The following is a 17,285-nucleotide window of genomic DNA, read 5'->3' as shown; positions in this document are numbered from 1 at the left end:
GACTTAAGTACTCACAACTCTAAATTCCTTTATATGCAATTGATAGTGCACATATGTGCATTGGAGCTCAGTACAGAAATGAAAATTTTCACCAGGAAGTTTGTCCTTGACTGTTCTATGTTGAATATGTATTGTATTATTATCTATTACATGTGTGAGTGTCCCTGGTGGTGCAGTGGCTAAACCACAGTGTTGTCAACGCTGAGATCTGGGTTCAATTCCCGGTTAGGACACTCCCCGGGCAGATGGAGCTCGCTAGCCCCGTAAGGCAATCCATCTACGTCCTGAGGACCTCGCTGCCACCGTCCAAGCTCGCTTGGCCCCGGCAGATGAACCTCAGGATTAAAGGGTGGGCTCAGTTCTGCGCACACTGTGTCTCACCTAAAAAATCCAATGCGCAGGCTGGAAGTTGTAAAGACCTTCCCCGGTTCTTCGTTCGCGAAGAGACTGGCCATTAATTAAAACATTATTATTACAAGTGTAACTTGTTGAAACTTGTGCAAAATCCTTGTAAACAAAATTATTGGAACAAGCATTACAGAATAACATGGGTTGACCATGGATTCAAAAAGCAGAAACTCACTCTTCGAAAGAGTAAAAAGTAGACATTCAGGCATGTGTGTGTGTGTTTGTGAGGTATGGGCTCCCCTTGCTGGAAAATGTGTGTAATGCTGCGAAGCAAGCAACACTCAGGACTGCCAGAACTTCCTGTATTAGAACATTTTTCTTTAAATTCAGTATATAACTGAACCCTTTATAGGTAATGCTTTTTAGTGTGATTTTTTTAAAGTTTTGTTTTTTAATCAGTTAAGCTTATTTAATTGAGAAACTTCTAACTGTAGCTTCTCACTGCCTGGGATTAGCCTGCTTTTTTCCTTGTGATGGAATGTATGTCTCATTTAAGAATGACATGACAAAGTAATGCTGATAGTTTTTGGTAACAGATGTTTGTAGTCTGAAATTGGAAGGAAGTAGATCTTCTACTGGAATGTTCTACTAGAACATTAATACTGACTTTGCAAAGACCTAAGCGAGGTTAGCTGTGACCAAACTGAATGAAGACCATAATAATATTCTGATTCTATGAAAATTGAACATAATTCTGAACTAGTGCTTTTGTAGAGAATAATCTGAAATGTTGCTACTGATAATAAAGCTACAGTGGCTTTTAAATGAATTTAAACATGTTATTACTCTTCAAGCATGATTTTATCTAGATGTGTTTCATCCATGAGAGCCAGGAAAGCTCAATTATTAGAGTTGTACAGTGAACTAGATCTTAGAAATTGCAACTACAGTTTTTAATGCATGTGATAGGATATTTTTATTTCACCTCTTCAAAACTTAGGAGCAGTCTCCAATAAATTATTATGGAGTTGCTAATGCAGAAGCTTCAATACGGTACAATCCTGGAGTTTGATAGAAGTCTGCACTTGTAATAGTTTCTGCGCTTGGAAAACTTGGGATTTGATTTTGTTGTTGTTGTTGTAGCCATACTAAACTGAATACTTTATTAAATAACATTTTATATATTTTTCACCACATGTAAGTCTTTTATCAGCCTTTGTGTGTTTGAGTATGTGCAGACAGTTCTGTGTAGCCTCTCTACAAAATGTTAGGAAGCACAGATCTGTTGATACACTGTACTTTGGATACAGAATTGAATTCCAGGTGTGCAGTTTGCCTTCTATACAGACAAAGATTAAATGTCAGTACAAGTGTGGACCTCTTGCATCTGAAAGCATGGCTCTGCTACTCTAAGTGTGAGAAGTCAGCATAATGAAAGTTTTTATTTATGATGTGTGCACCTTTGTGTGGATCCTTCTGAATGGTGACACTGATGAAGACGTAGTCTGCCTGGAGAAGGGAACTAAGCTGCAGAACTGTCTGTAGTTCTTAGTCCTGCATTTTTCTACAGGACACACTCCCACTCTGGCAGTGGGATTTCTGGTGACATCAAAAAGAATAGAGTTTACTAAGATAAAACTGCAATATTTAGGTGTTTTATGCAAAAGGAGTTTAGTTTAATAAATAGCCTTTAATATGGCATTCTAAAAATTACTGATTTAACAGATGTAGAAAGTTTCAATTGCCAGAGAAAAGTTAAAACTGTGACTGTGATTGCACCCATGTGTTCTTTTCCTACAGTTAAGAGTGATTAATCTTTCCTCACTCCTCTAGTAGTTGCTATTAGCAGTTCTTACACTTCCCATTGATGTGCCTTTTAGGAAACAAAAGGCTCCTCTCTTCTGTCGCATTACTTATTGACCTAGAAATGTCCTAGAAATTCAATAATGGCATTAAATTAACAAAATTGAGGCTGTGCAGTAGCTATATATAAAACCAGAGATTTCTAGGCTTTGTGCTTTCCACATCGTTAAGTGGTGCTTAGCACTTCATGTTGCATTCAGGAAAGAGACATGAAAATAGTGATACAAAACACTTCTTTCTTTTGAGCAGTATAATTTTCCATAATAATCTAGTTGACCTATAATTTGAATGGCAAACATGGGACAGTTGCATTTCCTGAAACAAAAGGGCAAAGTGGCAAACAGTGACAGTTGCATTTTGACCGTACATCTTGTTCTTCCAAACCACTCAAAACAGTCATTGACCACAAAAATGAAAGTCTAGAGGTGCATATGTGTGGAAATGTCATGTAATTATTTCAAGGAACTGCAGGTGGGCAAAGTGATAAAGTCGACAGGATTGGTGGGAAGCAGTACTGCAAAGAGTTTGTGCAGTGCTACATTTGCAATACAGTGTTTTAATATAGGCAGAGTTACTGAATGGCTAAGTCTGCTTACATTAATCTTTGTTTGCTGGGTGGTGGGTTTTTTGTTGGTTTTGTTTGTTTGTTTTTTGTTGGGTTTTTTTTTAGCATAACCTTATCTAGTAAACATTTTGTTCTGTGTAGGAGGCTTGTCACAGCTTGTTACACAATTCAGCATCTTGTAGGAGAGCGTTCTACTTCAAAGAATAAGAAGTGTTTCCTGCCATGTTAAGATAGAGAGTTTTGTTCAGATCAGACTTTCTAAGTGGTAGTGCTGGTGCTTAAATCATCTGAGAAAATTTGCCCATTGAGATTAGGATTTGGTTCAGAAATTATCCACTCCATTGGTGGTACAGGAAGCTGTCCAGAGCAGTATAAAAAAAATATTCATGATTATAATCCAAGATCAGATTTTCCTGTCCTTCTGAGGACAAAGAAATTTTCTAACAGTTTTTGCTGGAGGTAGTGCCCAAGGAATTTGTGTCATTTAGAAATAAATAAATCAAAGAGTTCGTTCTTAAACTAAAACCTCTCTTTTTAAAAATCGTAGTATTCTTAAGACCACAAAGAAATTTGGAATCAATAGACCCACAGTTCACAATTCGAAGGAAAATGGAGCAGATGAGAGAAGAGAGAGAGCTTGTGGAACAGCTACGTGAGGTATGTGAGTATTGGTAGAATTAATTTATGCTGATGGAATTTCTTTTTTTTAAGTTTTCTTTTTGGAAAGTTGCCGAAGTAGGAGAACGTAAGAAAGGTTAAATGAGGCAATATTACTTCTGCAAATTACACTGATGAGACCATTCCTGAAGTGCTTTATCACAATCACATCTGTACTTCAGGAAAGGTTTTGTAAAAATGGGAAAAGAATAACGGGAGTTACCTGAATGACATACACATAAACAGCATGCCTTGCACTTGGAATTAACCATTTATTTAATCAGAAAGGATGAAGTGATCACTTAAGAGAGAGATCTAGAAACTATTTCCAAACAGCTGTAGAAATCTTCAGCTTTACAAGTAAAAGACATGAAATTTATTAGTTAAAGCTGAAAGCAGATAACTAATGCTTACAACAGCTTTCTTATAAATTAAATGAATATTCCATCAATTGAAGATCTGAATACAGAAGGTGGTTTCCTGATACATTGTCTTGTATATAAAGCTAGAGCCTGATGCAAAACTTGCTGCATGTGGTTGCAGAGAGTCTGTCTTACACAGCTAATACCTTAGTAGCAGTGTTTTTGTGACACCTGTTTATGCATAGAAGAAAAGATGACAACCTTTGCCACAAGGAGTGTCATGACCCTGAACCTGTCAAAGTTTCCAGTTATGTTGCATCAGCAACAGAATAGATGGTATAGTTGAACTCCTAACTGCAGTGCAAATTCTGAAAGTCTGGGTGATTTTGACATCACAACTGGATTACAAGATTGTTTGTTCTTATTAGCTTCATGGAATGGCCAATTGCAAAATTATGAACTTATTTCAAATAACGTGTCTTCTATGATTTAATTTTAAAGCAAGAGGGTTAATTTTTTTTTCTTTACCAAATACTGTTTAAAAGGCAGGATTTTAATGTAGAACTATACAGACTTTAGTATTTTCATTGTCTTGCCTCAAACCCTCACCTGTTTTAAGAATGAATTAATCTAAACTTTATCTTGCTTATTTTTTCTAACAGAAAAGATCTTGTTGAAGATTTAATGTAGTTGATGTAATGTAGAATATTATGAATTCTAAACTTGAATGATGCCAGAAGGACAAGACGCAGGAATTAGATGAGACAGACTTACTGGTAATGGAGAAGAAAATGGAGGTAGCAGTAATAAACTGCAGTAGGATGTAGTTATTTTGAGCCTAGTCTATTCAGCACCGTCAGTGCAGCTTTTTACATTTATTTTAAGCGTTACCACAAGTATATAGCAAGTCCCCAAGTAATTGTTCCTAAAAATAATCATAAATAATGTCCTCAATGTTCCTGCCTTGTGTATTAGTTAAGTTAATCCTCACAGTGAAAAGTAGAAAAAGGTTATTCACCATAACAGGCATGATTATGGACATGTAATAAGGACCTCTCTACACAGTATTCATATTAGATATTACCAGTTAAATTGGTTTAATGTGTTATTGACCTTCAGCTCCATGCACTGTCCTTCTTTGCCCTTACTCTGAAACACTATGTATGGAATAGAAGTTCTTTTGTTTCTTTTGAGAAGTTTGATCACAAGTCAAGGAGAACATGTAAGTTAGTAAGTTTATACTTTATTCAGTAAATATACCCATTAGTATATTTTGCTTTTGAATTGTTTCATGGTAAGTTAGCATTTAGAGAGATTACACAGAACTTGCAGCTTTAACCAAGTTGTGCACTAAATCAGAAGGAACAACTAGTACATTACTCAGGCTCTCTATTTAGAAATCTAAATGCACATTTACCTTTAGCTCAACCACTTTGCCAGGCACATATTGTGAGAACATTGGTGTTTCTTTCATTCATTCCTCCCTTTTCTGTAGAATAGGTGTGTTTTTGCAGAAATTGTTCCATCTCAGAAAATACTTTGCTTCAGAGACATGCTCAGTTTTCTTTCATGTGATTTTGTCCATTTGGTCCATGGTCACTTCAGACAGTTGTCATCTCAAGAGTGATGTACAATTGAGCAGTATAGTCTAGCAAGAAATACTGGTTGATTTTTTTCACTCAAAAGGTAAACATTCAGTAGTTTTGGCATGCTAAGTAGAACAAATTGTCTGATGTTGTAGTGTGGATGATTTTTGAAAAAGAGAGCAGTTCTTCAGTGGTGACAAAGCTAAAAGAGATTGCTTTGAGGTTTCAATTTTATTTAAATCTAGTCTTAAACCCTGAACTCTAGCATGAAATGGTATTGAACTGGAATTGAAGATGCACTGTGCTTATGAAAAAGTGGAACCTGTCTATGCTGAATAGTCTCACAACAGACAAATCAGTGTTTTAAGGAAGAAGTTTTTAGTTCATTAATTTATATAAAACTGTAACAGGTTTTGAAAAAGTCTCAAAGTGTATTCTTTCCTGAACTTATATACCCAAGATGTTTTCTAATTTATTAATTAAACCAAGGTGAAAACAAAACATTAGATTGGTGAGTGCATCATGCTTAGGGGAGGTTATTTCATGGTGAGGCCACCCAAACAAAGGATGTGTAAAGGAGAACCAAAAAGCTGGAGTTCTTTAGCTTGGATTTCTAGCTTTAGAGTGCTGAGAATATCTCTACTGTCCCAAAGGGTAGTAAAAGAGAAAATAAAGCCTGGCTTTTCAAAGACAAACAGTGAAACAATGAGAGACAGTGGTACAAATTGCAGAAAAAGAAATTTCAAGTAGCTATAAGGAGAAAATTCTTTGCCATAATGGCAGTAAAACACTGAACAAAGTTGCTTGGAGATTCTGGGGCCTCTCCATCCTTACAGATATCCAAAACTTAACTAACCAAGGCTCCGGTGTCACTACAAATTTATTAGACCAGGGAACCTTCAAAAATCCCTTCCAACCTACTTTCTCCTTTGATTCTAAAAAGAATTATCTATTCATAGATACTCATATTCAACCAGTACAGGTTGAGGTAATGTGTTAATAGAGAGTAATGATATTAAGGAGGTTCAACTAGGAATAAGAAATAGCTATTTAAAGATAATGGAAGTAATTATCTCTAAGTATAAAGTTAGAATGTTTTCAAGATTGGAACACAATTCAGGAAACTCATCATATATAGCAGTTTAAATTTTTTTTTTTTTTTAATTCTCAAATATTTTCAAAAGTATTTCGTTTTCCGATATCAAATTCTTTTCAATGAGACTTCCATTTTACTTAACAGATATCCAAAGATTCTTTTGTCTCTGAATGTTTTACCTTGCCTTACCTGTTTTTCTGATCACTCTTATGCTTCCTAAGTAATTTTTAGGCTACTAGAGAAAGACTGGTTTTTACTCTCTGCTTGTACAGTCATTAGCACAGTGTCGTTCTGGTTCAATGTGCTGGTGATAAAGAAATTCAAGATTGATAAATAGAAGACTTGGGTAAATGGTAAAAGGAAGGAGCCACATGTAGTGCAGTCACGTGGCTAATTGCATGCAAATGTGGTTTTAAATATTTTCAATACAGGAATTGTGTTTCTCGGTAAATCGAAACTCCAAAAGTGGCTACGTGTCTACAGCGCAGGAGATGAGGATATATACTCCCTTTTTCCCCCTCCAGCCCTTTCTATATCAAAGTGTGCATGCCTTCTTCATTTGCAGAACATAGAAACAAGACTAAAGATTTGTTTGCCTGAAGACCTGGGGTCAGCTCTGATGGATGGTGTAGTTCTCTGCCACTTAGTAAATCACGTTCGCCCTCGGTCTGTAGGAAGTATTCATGTACCTTCACCAGCAGTAGTAAGTTGCATGTTTCTTGCTGTGTTGAAGTGTTTTATCAATTACTGTTTTATTGCTAAATGGTATTTGGTTACATAAACCAGATTGCTGTTTGATGAATGTTCTTTGCTGTTAGGGGCAACATTTACACTGTTGCAAATTCAAATGTTTGTTAATTTTTGTGTTATATATACATATATAAAATGTGTGTGTATGTGTATCTAAAAGTGAATAAATTTATCCTGCCTTTCTCTGATCTAGAAACCAGTCAGATATTTTCATAGTGGCCTTTTTGTTCAGAACAGTATGAAATCTGTGATTATCAGTTTTTATTCTAAAACCCACAAATTTGAAGAAGAAAATTAGCCCTTGTTTGTTGATTGAAAAAATATGAGGTTAACTTTAGCAGTGTCTGACTTAGCAGATGCCATGTTACTAAAACACTTAAAGCACATATTAGCATATTAATCCTGTTGAGTTAAATGTAGAGATGATTCTTTTTGCCTGCAGACAGAACTGTATAAAAACTTCCACTGTAGTGATTGAATATTGGCTTGCCCTAACCTAAGGATCTGAATATTTCAGGACATAAAATCAATGTAATCTCTGTGTGCACTTCTTGAAACTTAGTTTCTGTAGTGCGTTCTCTGTTTATGCCTTTTTTTTGGACAGATCATTTTTTCAGATTTTTGATAACAGTCTGGTTCTGAGGAGGTTTTATGTGTTTTCAGACTGTCTGCCTTTTCTCTTTTTAATGTTCACATTAGTAAAATTTTGCCAGATACTTGATTCTGAGAATACCATGTGGATTTTAGAGGTAGGTCTGTAAGAGCTTCCAAGAAGACAGATTTAAGGAAAAGATATTTTCTCAGATGGGCTAGTGGAGTTTCGTTTGCTGTTGCTTGATTTAAAATAATTTCCGTCTTTGGTAAAAATATGACGTTGCCAAAATATGCAAACTCAAATTTCTGGAGCAAGAATTTTAGTTGTCTTGCCAATTTTTTAGTATAAATATCTTGTGGTGTTTTCCGTAACAAAAAGCACATAATTAAAATTTGTTTTCATTTTCTTTCAACTTTATATTGATTATGTTCTTTTGCTTGAAACAACCTTCAAATTACTTTAGCCTAGAAAATTTATTTAAAGTCCTTGCTACTAGGAGAATATTCAGGAACCACCTTGCATTGAAAAAGTAAAATAGCAACAAATTTGCATTTGGTTTTTCTTTAGTCAGGTGATATTTCTGTAAGTACTTGGTGAATAGTCCTGAGTAAGAAAAATTGTGGGAATGTTGGAAATTCTACAGTAATAGGAAATATATTTTTCAGAGACATTAAAATTGTGTATAGTTATTATAAATTTGTGAGTACATAAAAAATTTAAAAGACATGAGCCTGATAAGTAGTTAAGTGTGTTCTCCATGATGTACATTAAAATCCTTCATCACTTTATTCGTAGTCCAGAAAATGAGTGTTGTCTGTAACAATCTTTATAACAGGCATCTTTTAGAACCTCACAAGGTGAAAGTGAAGAAGTGGAGATCTAAATGTGCTGGTGACTTTAGGAGCTAAGTAAAAGCACATGGCATCCACAGTTTATTTGTTCTGTATTTATAGGCATGATGTTTTTAGAGTTGAGCAGAAATTGCTCAATTTGCAGAAATGTTGAGCAGAATTTTATGCATTGTTGTCAGGAGAAATGTGGAAATGGAGCATCAGTACAAGAATAATGCAGTAGGTAAATTGACAGAATTAATGTCTTTGACTTCTTTTACCATAGACTATTTTTTTTTGTTTTACAGCCTAAACTTAGCATGGCCAAATGCAGGAGAAATGTGGAAAACTTTTTGGATGCATGTAGAAAACTGGGGATACCAGAGGTAATTTAATTAAGTCTCTAATTTCTAGATGTTAAAAAATGCAAATTACTTAAAAACGTTAAAAAAAAAGGCTAATTACTTTAAAACTGAAGGATAACTTTATGAACCACAGGTTTTCATCAATAAAGATGCTTTTTTTAAAAAAAAAGTTGGTCTAAATGTGATTTAATACTGCTTTAGTGTATTTAAGTGGCTCATGTCATAGCATTTAAAAATTGCAAGTATTGTCTTAAATTAGTAATTTAAGTAATTTAAAAATATTATCTCTAATTCCTTCTTATCTTTGTCATGGAAAGTAGGTAAGGAATTGTGATAATTAATAATATGTAATTAGCCAAAAGCTTGCTATTTTTTTTCGTTGCGCAATATAACTGCATTTTTAAGTTGTGCTTTTAGAATATGAACTTTATTAATTTTTTAATTTTCCTTTTTTTTACAATATTTCCTTTTTGTTACAATACTGGATAGTGTATGCATTGTAAAAGTGACTAATAACACACTCATCTCTTGTACTGAAACATTTCCACAGTGATTTGAAGAAAAGCATTGTGTGTTAGATATGGAAAGTACATATGTATAAGGTTCTGTGATACAGGTACAAATGTTTCAGGAGTTGGAAATAGGGAAATTGCAGTGTCTGATATTTTCTGCTTTTCATTTAAGAATGGCAGCATTCATCATGTGATTTATTCTCATCTTTATAACTAATGAATGCTGGAGTTCTGTTGGGAATATTTCAGAGACTCGCGTATGATCTAGAAGAACTTATTAAGAAAAGGTTAATTTCAAAAATGTGACCTCAAAAGAAGGTAAAAGGCCCTTTTAATCTGAACACAAGAAAATTGCATTATGTATTTTCACTGTTGCCTACATATGACAGTATAATGAAGGCAGTTCTTTTTAATCTGTTTCAAGAATGCTGAAGTGAAAGAATATTTTGTGTGATCTCTCCCACCATCCCCTTGGGGAGCAGATGGTAATGAAAAGATTTCACATTAGGAACGAATTCCAATTTGAATTCTTTGGTTTCTTTCTGTATTTTAGAACTCAATTTGGAGGACAGAAAAAGTAGCAGATCATTTTTGCTATTTGTAGGAATTTTGAGGGGGGAGACTTTATCTTACAGTTCCAATGAATGGTTCATCATAAATTTAATTTTACAATTCAGTGTAATGGCTAGGTCTCTTAAACTGTAATAGGTCATTTAATTCTTGTAATTATGTAATTTATTATGTTAGAATGATTTCATGTTAAAGGTAAAATTTCACTTCAAAGAAGATCAAAATCTCAGTGTGTTGGACTTGTAAACATAGAGTGTTTAAGCTGCCCCAAAGCTCAGTGTCTTCTGATGCATCATGAGTTATCAGTGAATTAGAATCAGATATTTCTGTCTATAGCCTGTTGGGAAAGAAAAGGGCAAGAGCTGTTTTCATTGCTGTCATAAGATCTTTCAGAAATGGAAATAGAACAGAAATATTTATAAAGTTCCTTGCAGAGCCATATTACAGATGGGTAGGTAAGCTAAGCCTTTACAAGTTTTTTCTGTAAGTTTGAATTTCTATAAGTAAGCTTTCTGGAGAGACACCTTTTTGTTTTTTTTGTGAATAGACATTTTCATATATAAATTTATTATCCCTCCTTTTTATTACTTCCTTTGAAATTAGTGTTGAATGTTGTAGGATTTTTTTAAAAACTTTATTAAAATGTATTTGTTGAAGAGCTGCACAGAAGCTCAAGCCCAAGGCCACATCTCACCAGTCTGATCTATGAACGAACCATCCTCATGAACCTAAATAAGCATTAAGTTCTCTTGAAGAGAAAAACTTATTCTCTTAAACTCTAAATGAATGGCTCGCAATTGTAAATATAAAATAGGTTTTAAGTACTCTAAGGATATTCTTTTTTATTAGCTGTTGGTAATTTTCAAATGTATATATTTTCCATAGATATTGAAAATACATTATGGTTTGGAATTAACTGGTAGATGCTAGAACTTTGCTGTATGTTTGGAGGGACATGTATTAGAAATGCAAAGTTGTGTAATAGCGAGTATGACAGTCAGCTGTCAAAATTTCTAAAGAACTACAGATGGTGTGCTTAATGCTGCTTTTGACTGATGAGTTGTATGGTGCCTCACTGTCTCTGGAGAAACAAGTAAAAAGAGTGCAGTGAATTATTACTTTTTTTTGAAAACAAACCTCTTATATGAGAAAGTGATAGATTCCACTTTTGGGTCTTAATACCCATAGGTAGTGGGATTTTTGGTGATACTTGTGTCCATGTTTAGTTCCTGAGAATTAACTTGAAATTCTGTTGCATTGGTTTTTAAAGGATTTAACATTGTCATGATTCATGTTGGTTTCTTTTCAGTTATTTAAAGAATTGAGTACATGCTGTTTCCTGAACTCCACAGGTTTGGAATAGTACCCTGTTTAGTCATGTAAAATGAAAACAAGAAAATAGCTTAGTAATTACTATGTTGTGCTGATGTGCATGGTCTCTTACTTCTGTGGTTTTCAGCATTCAGTTCTTGGGTTAAAATTGCTTTGCCCAGAATGATCCTGGGAAACTTCATGCAAGTGTAGAAAAATGCAATTGACATCTGAATATGTCCCACTAAGTATCAGACATTGTCATCTTGACCAAAGAATCACAACTACAAAATTCAGGAACATGAGCATCTCTTTATAATGATGTGGTATGTAGATGATTCTAAAGCCATTACCTGCCAGATGAGAATTTCAGTACAAGGGACATGTTGAAATTGCTTTCTCCTAATGACATATGATGCTCCTGATTGTATGAAGAAGGGATGTGCTGGATCATATGCAAAAGCAATCTTTTAAAGTGTATGGTTCTGACCCTTAATAAGAAACTAAATAGCAAGGCCCTGGCTGCGCTGGCAGCCTATCAAAAGTGTTGGAATTGAAGGACAATCAAGTTGTGTCCAGTTTTGCCACTAACCTTTACTGTAGCACCTTATCAGAGATTCTTGTAGATCATTTTTTGAGGCAAAACAATGTTTTTGTTTGATGCGAAAGGAGTGGTGTCAGGTAAGTATCTGAAAGCCTGAAGATTGAGAAAATATCTGCTATGTCCCCTGGGAGGTATCTGACAAAAAGGTACAATCCTTGTCTCTTGAAAAATTACAAAGGAATACTTTATTTTGCATTGTTAACTAAACCCCACCCACTTACCTAATCTCCTCTGTAATAGTGATAGAGTGACAAACAGTCTGACTTTTTGGCTGGTACTGATTGAATAAGCAGGCAAGTGGCAGTATATGTGTGATAAATAGGGCTGCTGTTCCTACTGTATTTCCCAGTGACACGCAGTATTTGGATGGTGCCATTCACTGGACTATATTGTTAATGTCATATGGACCCACAAATGATGCCACCCGTACTGCTTACCCAAAAATGTTCACATGTATTGCATACACCCTCTCATGCTTTATGGGTTTAAAAAAAAAAGCTATTTTTTTATTTATTTCTGTTGCCTGTAAGTGTGGGCTTCAGAGTGTCAAATGTACCACTTCCAGTGCAGTTTTAATCTTCCTGGTAGCATCTCATCCCAGAGGTTTTAAAAATTAGAAGAAGAGTGAGTCATTATCACATGAGTATGTATATGAAGTTATGGAAGTATTTTGATTTCACCTGCTGTTTCATAGAACCGATAGCAAAATATGTAAATAATAAATAAAAACTTTAATACACATTTCTTCAAATTGTCATTGCCACATCAGTATTCATACTAGTAGCAAAAAAGTAGACTTTTCCATTTTAACCTGCAAATTAATAACTTAATTAAATTTGAGCTATTATTATTGGTAACTATCTTACAGAGTATTTTTTCTTATGCACTTTCAGTAGTGTTAACAAATATTCCTGTCAAAAGGAAAAAGTATTTGGTCTTTGGTGGGCTGAATGATACTTTTATTACAAGTAAGATTTAGACCAAAACAAAGCTGTAAATTCAGTATGCTATTTGAGAGGCAAAAGTTACAAGTTTTGGTTTGCATTTCTTTTCATTCTCAGCTATGAACAAAGAAGGCGTATCAGAAGTAGGATCTTCTAAGCATTTTTTCAAAAAAGAAAATTAACAAAGTATTTTCAATGTCTGTGAAATTAGCTTTTTACAAAGACACAATTTTTTTGAAATGCAGATTACACTAATGTAATATCTTAAGTCTTTTGGCACTTTCTGGGGCCTCTTCGGGTCAGAGAAATTAGCTTAATTTTTTTTAAGAGGAAAGAAGGACTTTCCCCACATACACGCACACCTTCTTATTCTTCATATAGCTTGAAAAAAAGATAGACTCTAAGTTATCATGATTAGTACTAGAACAGTAATTTCTGTTGATAAAAGGTAGTGATAAAATGAAACCTTTCACAACCAAGTGTTCCAGAAAGAGTTTACCCAAGATTCTGTATTCCAGCGCATCAGAAGTGATGCAACGTGGTTTAGTGGGACAAATAATATCTTGGGTGGTAGTGAGAGACTTCTGCCATGTCTCTCAAATTTCCAGTCAGTTACATGGTGTAAACATGCTGAACAGAAAAGAGTATGATGGTAAGAAATGGCCTTTTGGGTCTCAAGTCATCATATGAAGATGCAGATTACAAAAGATTTAGCTGTGGCCCTTCCTATGACTTTCGAGTCCTGCAAATGGACCTATTACTGCCTTTCAACCTCTTCCTCAGAAAACCAGGTCCACTATGGTGCGGTGTCAGGCAGAATTATTCTAAATATCCATGTTAGTGTAGGAATTGAAAATTAAGTAAAACAATAAAATTTAAAAAAAAAGGAGGCTTTTGTATTCTAAAAGTAGCAGAACAAAGTAAAGGAAGCAACCAAGCAGTTGAGTGTGAAGTGTTTTTATCTTTTGTCCACCTGTTAGTTGATCAATTGGTAATCATGTTTCTCGGTTTAATGAAAGGTATATTATAATTGCCACTTATGCTTGTTTTCTGATCACTTCACATAATCAGTTACTTCTTCATAGTTTCATCATGAGACATCCATGAAGTTGCAGTAAGTTTTATGAGATATGACTCCTTTTTCCACCCTTTCCTTCTGGACTCGGTAATGTACATCGTTTGACCTACAGTGTGGAGTTAAGTGGTTCAGGAATCTGTCAAATGGAGTCCTGAAAGCATAATTCTGAGGTTCCTTTCGTTTGAGTTTTGAATATAGTGCATATGCACTACAGATTTCATTCCTTAATGCACTTCTGCAAACTTACTCTTGATTTTTTTTACCAGGGTCAAAATTTGAGGAGGTTGGTTCTGAAATGCTGTCTGTTTTCACAATCACTTGCTGGGGCATGTAGAATGAGGGTGGTTTGTGCACACAAGCATCTGGTTATGCTTTTGTTGTTCCACTTCTGTCTTACTGTGTTTATTCTGTGTGCATGAATTTGACAGCTGTATGATTTAATCATATGGCTTCACAGACATAAAAAGTCAGTCCATAAATGTAATGATTAAGTATATGTACCTTTTTAGTTCTTACCGGCAGTAATTTCAGTCCCATAAATAAGAAGGGCAGTGCTTGCAATAGATAGGTGGGTGGGTGGTTGTCTTTGAGACTTGGGTTGGAGTCATGTACTTTTTCAGTATTTGAAGATGTCTTGTTTTAGTTTCATATTTTTATGTCACAACATCAGTAAAATTCTGGTAACTGCAGTGGAAATACATTCACCATTACTGAAAAGCTATTTATTTTTCTATCTACAGCTACATTACAGAAGTTAAAAAATATAAACATTTTACATAAAGAGTGAATATAACACCAAATTATCCATTGTCACAGAACACACAAAAGTAATCAGGTGTTTCTAGGACTTTCTGAGATTTCACTGAATTCCACTAAAACACAGCATGGCAGTTTCTGTAAGGAAGTTTCTTCTGCATGTCTTGGCTGTTTATGTATGCTCTGGCTTCTCCTGTATGCTTCTTGGGGTGTTAATCTCTGGTTAGCAAGTTCATCACTCTCTGTAAAAATTCAACCTATTATCAACTCTCATTCCCTAACTCTGAAATTATTTCCTTCTCCATTTGACTGCAGTAGGGATTGTTGGCATTGTTTTGGGGATTCTGGGACAAAGATTAAAAAAAACATTCCTTGTTTTAAAATTCTGGCAAATTTGTTTTGATGTAAATTTAAGTTAAATGTATCATAGAAATTTATTTTTGGGATATATTTGCAACAAGTAGGAATTGAGTCTTGTATGCCCTTATAAAATTAATCCAGGATTTGCTGGGTTTATTGGTGTCTTTGGTAAAAGTGCAATATATTACACAGTTGGTAGTCCCGAATGGTTTACCCTAAAACTTGTTTCTCTGGTAAGCAGCTTGTGGATGTAGATGTTCTTGAATACAGTACTTATCCTATCCGGTTTTTAATCAAGATCAGCATGTTTTGTGCTGTTTGTGAGTTTTCATACTCAAGAAAATGACAAATACAGTTGCATTGAAGTCTGTTATCACACTAGAGTTTTGAGTTTAAAAAATTCTGAAAAATGACTGCAAAACCAGTGTTGTTGCTAGGCAGGTTGGTTTCCCCTCTCTGTATCTGCTGGCCTAAGTAACAAAATTTTGCAGCTTTTGACTCCTGGTTAAGCTAGCACCAGTCATGATAAGCAAAAAAAAAACAAAACAGTGTTACTCCTTTCTTTGTGTATGAATGACAGTTCTGACTTCCAGGTTTACTAGTCACATTTCAGGGTAGAAGGTCCTTTCGAATATTTTAAAGTTAATTTTATTTCAAACTGGACCTTGAAACTTTATGCTAACAGAAAACAGACATTGAACTTCCATGTCTTGGTTTATTCGGTGTACTGTGAGTTCATTGAGGAAGTGAGAATGAAAAGCTACTGCAGAAACATATCATTCCTCTCAAACAGGGGAACTCTTATTACATGTAATTTTGTTCAGTAAGTATTCATTACCTTAGTAAGGTCTTATTTGCAATGTAAAATGGTGTATCTTAGATTGTGTTTTGAAAGTACTAGTGTTGCTTGCTTTGATTTTATTGTTAAATACAGTGTGAGCATATTGATATTATTATTACATAGTACACTTCATTTTGTATAGCTAGTTTAGAATGAATTGCCACATCAAGTCATTGATACTTTCCAAAGAAGATATGGGAATCTAACCTGCTAATAATTAAAAAATGCTACCTAAGGAATTTAACGTCCAATTCTGCAGTCTAGAAACTATAAAAGTTAAGTATAGTTAGTGCTACATTGACTTTTTCAGTTTCTATCCCAGGGTATCATTTAAGTTGATATCTGAATTCTAAGTTTTAAATTATTACATTAGAGAATTTTGCACACTTCTAATGATTTCTGTAAGTACTTTTTCTTGATGCTTCATATTGCTGCTGCTTGTGCTTTTAACAGCTTTCTAACCCACTGTTTGCTATTACGTAAGTTGGATTTTACAGCTGGTTCCATTTAAGCATTTCAATGAGGCCCAGATGGCCAAAGGTGTGCAGATCTCAGTGGAATGAGTGGATCACACGCAACTCCTCACCCTTGTGAATTTGGGAATAATTTTGGAAGGATTTGAAGGCCTGAACTCTTCTAGCTTAACATTCTGATGTTATATGATAGCTTCAGTATTTAGAGGAAATAAAAGAAAGATGAGATGTCTAGTGAGTAAGGCAGTACTCAGAAGAAGCTATTCCTATGTGTTTATGCTAGAATATTGTGATAGTTTATTTATCAAAATCTTTCTATTTTTGTATTTTTAATTTTTTGCACTCTTTTTCTGTTCTAATGGCTGCCCTTCGGGATAGGCTGACCTCTGCTCTCCGTATGACATCCTGCAGTCGGATATTCGTCACATTCGAAAGACTGTTGACACTCTGCTCGCCCTCGGGGAGAAACCCCCACAATCAACTTCTACTTTTCGCTCCTGGGATCTAATAGGCTTTTGTCTTTTCCATATACTTTTTATAGTCTTGATGTATATAACTTATCACTGGAATTTGCTAACAGCATAACCTGTTCGCATGTGCACAAAAACTTTCTGCTTTGTCTCTGACAAATTACAGGTACTTAATTTCCTTCCTTTGCCTTACAAACTTCTCCCTTTCCCTTGCTTCCCTTCCTTGTAATATCTTTATTAATCTCTTGAAATAGGAGAGAGAAGGAGTAGCATCTTGAAGGCAAGTCCCATGTCTTCTGTCCCCTCCAGCTCTAGTTTAAGAACTTATGTACCTCTATATTTTTAGTTT

General features: G+C 34.8%; 1 protein-coding gene across 6 annotated transcripts in view; it reads left to right on the top strand.

Moving 5' to 3' along the window:
• The window catches only part of LRCH1 (leucine rich repeats and calponin homology domain containing 1), a 111,010-nt gene that overhangs the window by 81,988 nt on the left and 11,737 nt on the right, over positions 1 to 17,285 (top strand). For 3 of the 6 annotated variants that reach the window (XR_003572693.1, XR_003572694.1, XR_003572695.1), the window contains 4 exons: positions 3,324 to 3,433; positions 7,043 to 7,180; positions 8,961 to 9,038; positions 16,845 to 17,102. Coding sequence is in view for 3 of the 6 variants with exons in the window: in XM_027896962.1 (XP_027752763.1) it covers positions 3,324 to 3,433; positions 7,043 to 7,180; positions 8,961 to 9,038; positions 16,845 to 17,051 (533 nt within the window). In the remaining 3 variants the exon portion in view is untranslated. Of the gene's footprint in view, positions 1 to 3,323; positions 3,434 to 7,042; positions 7,181 to 8,960; positions 9,039 to 16,844; positions 17,104 to 17,285 lie in introns of those variants that run through there. The other 3 variants (XM_027896963.1, XM_027896964.1, XM_027896962.1) reach the window with 2 other exon arrangements.

Source organism: Empidonax traillii, unplaced genomic scaffold, assembly GCF_003031625.1.
Source record: "Empidonax traillii isolate 1590-97213 ecotype Southwest subspecies unplaced genomic scaffold, ASM303162v1 scaffold521:size443152, whole genome shotgun sequence".
In the NCBI taxonomy this organism is placed as follows: domain Eukaryota; kingdom Metazoa; phylum Chordata; class Aves; order Passeriformes; family Tyrannidae; genus Empidonax; species Empidonax traillii.
Note: the sequence above shows the minus strand (reverse complement) of the source record. Positions and strands in the feature narration are given on the sequence as shown.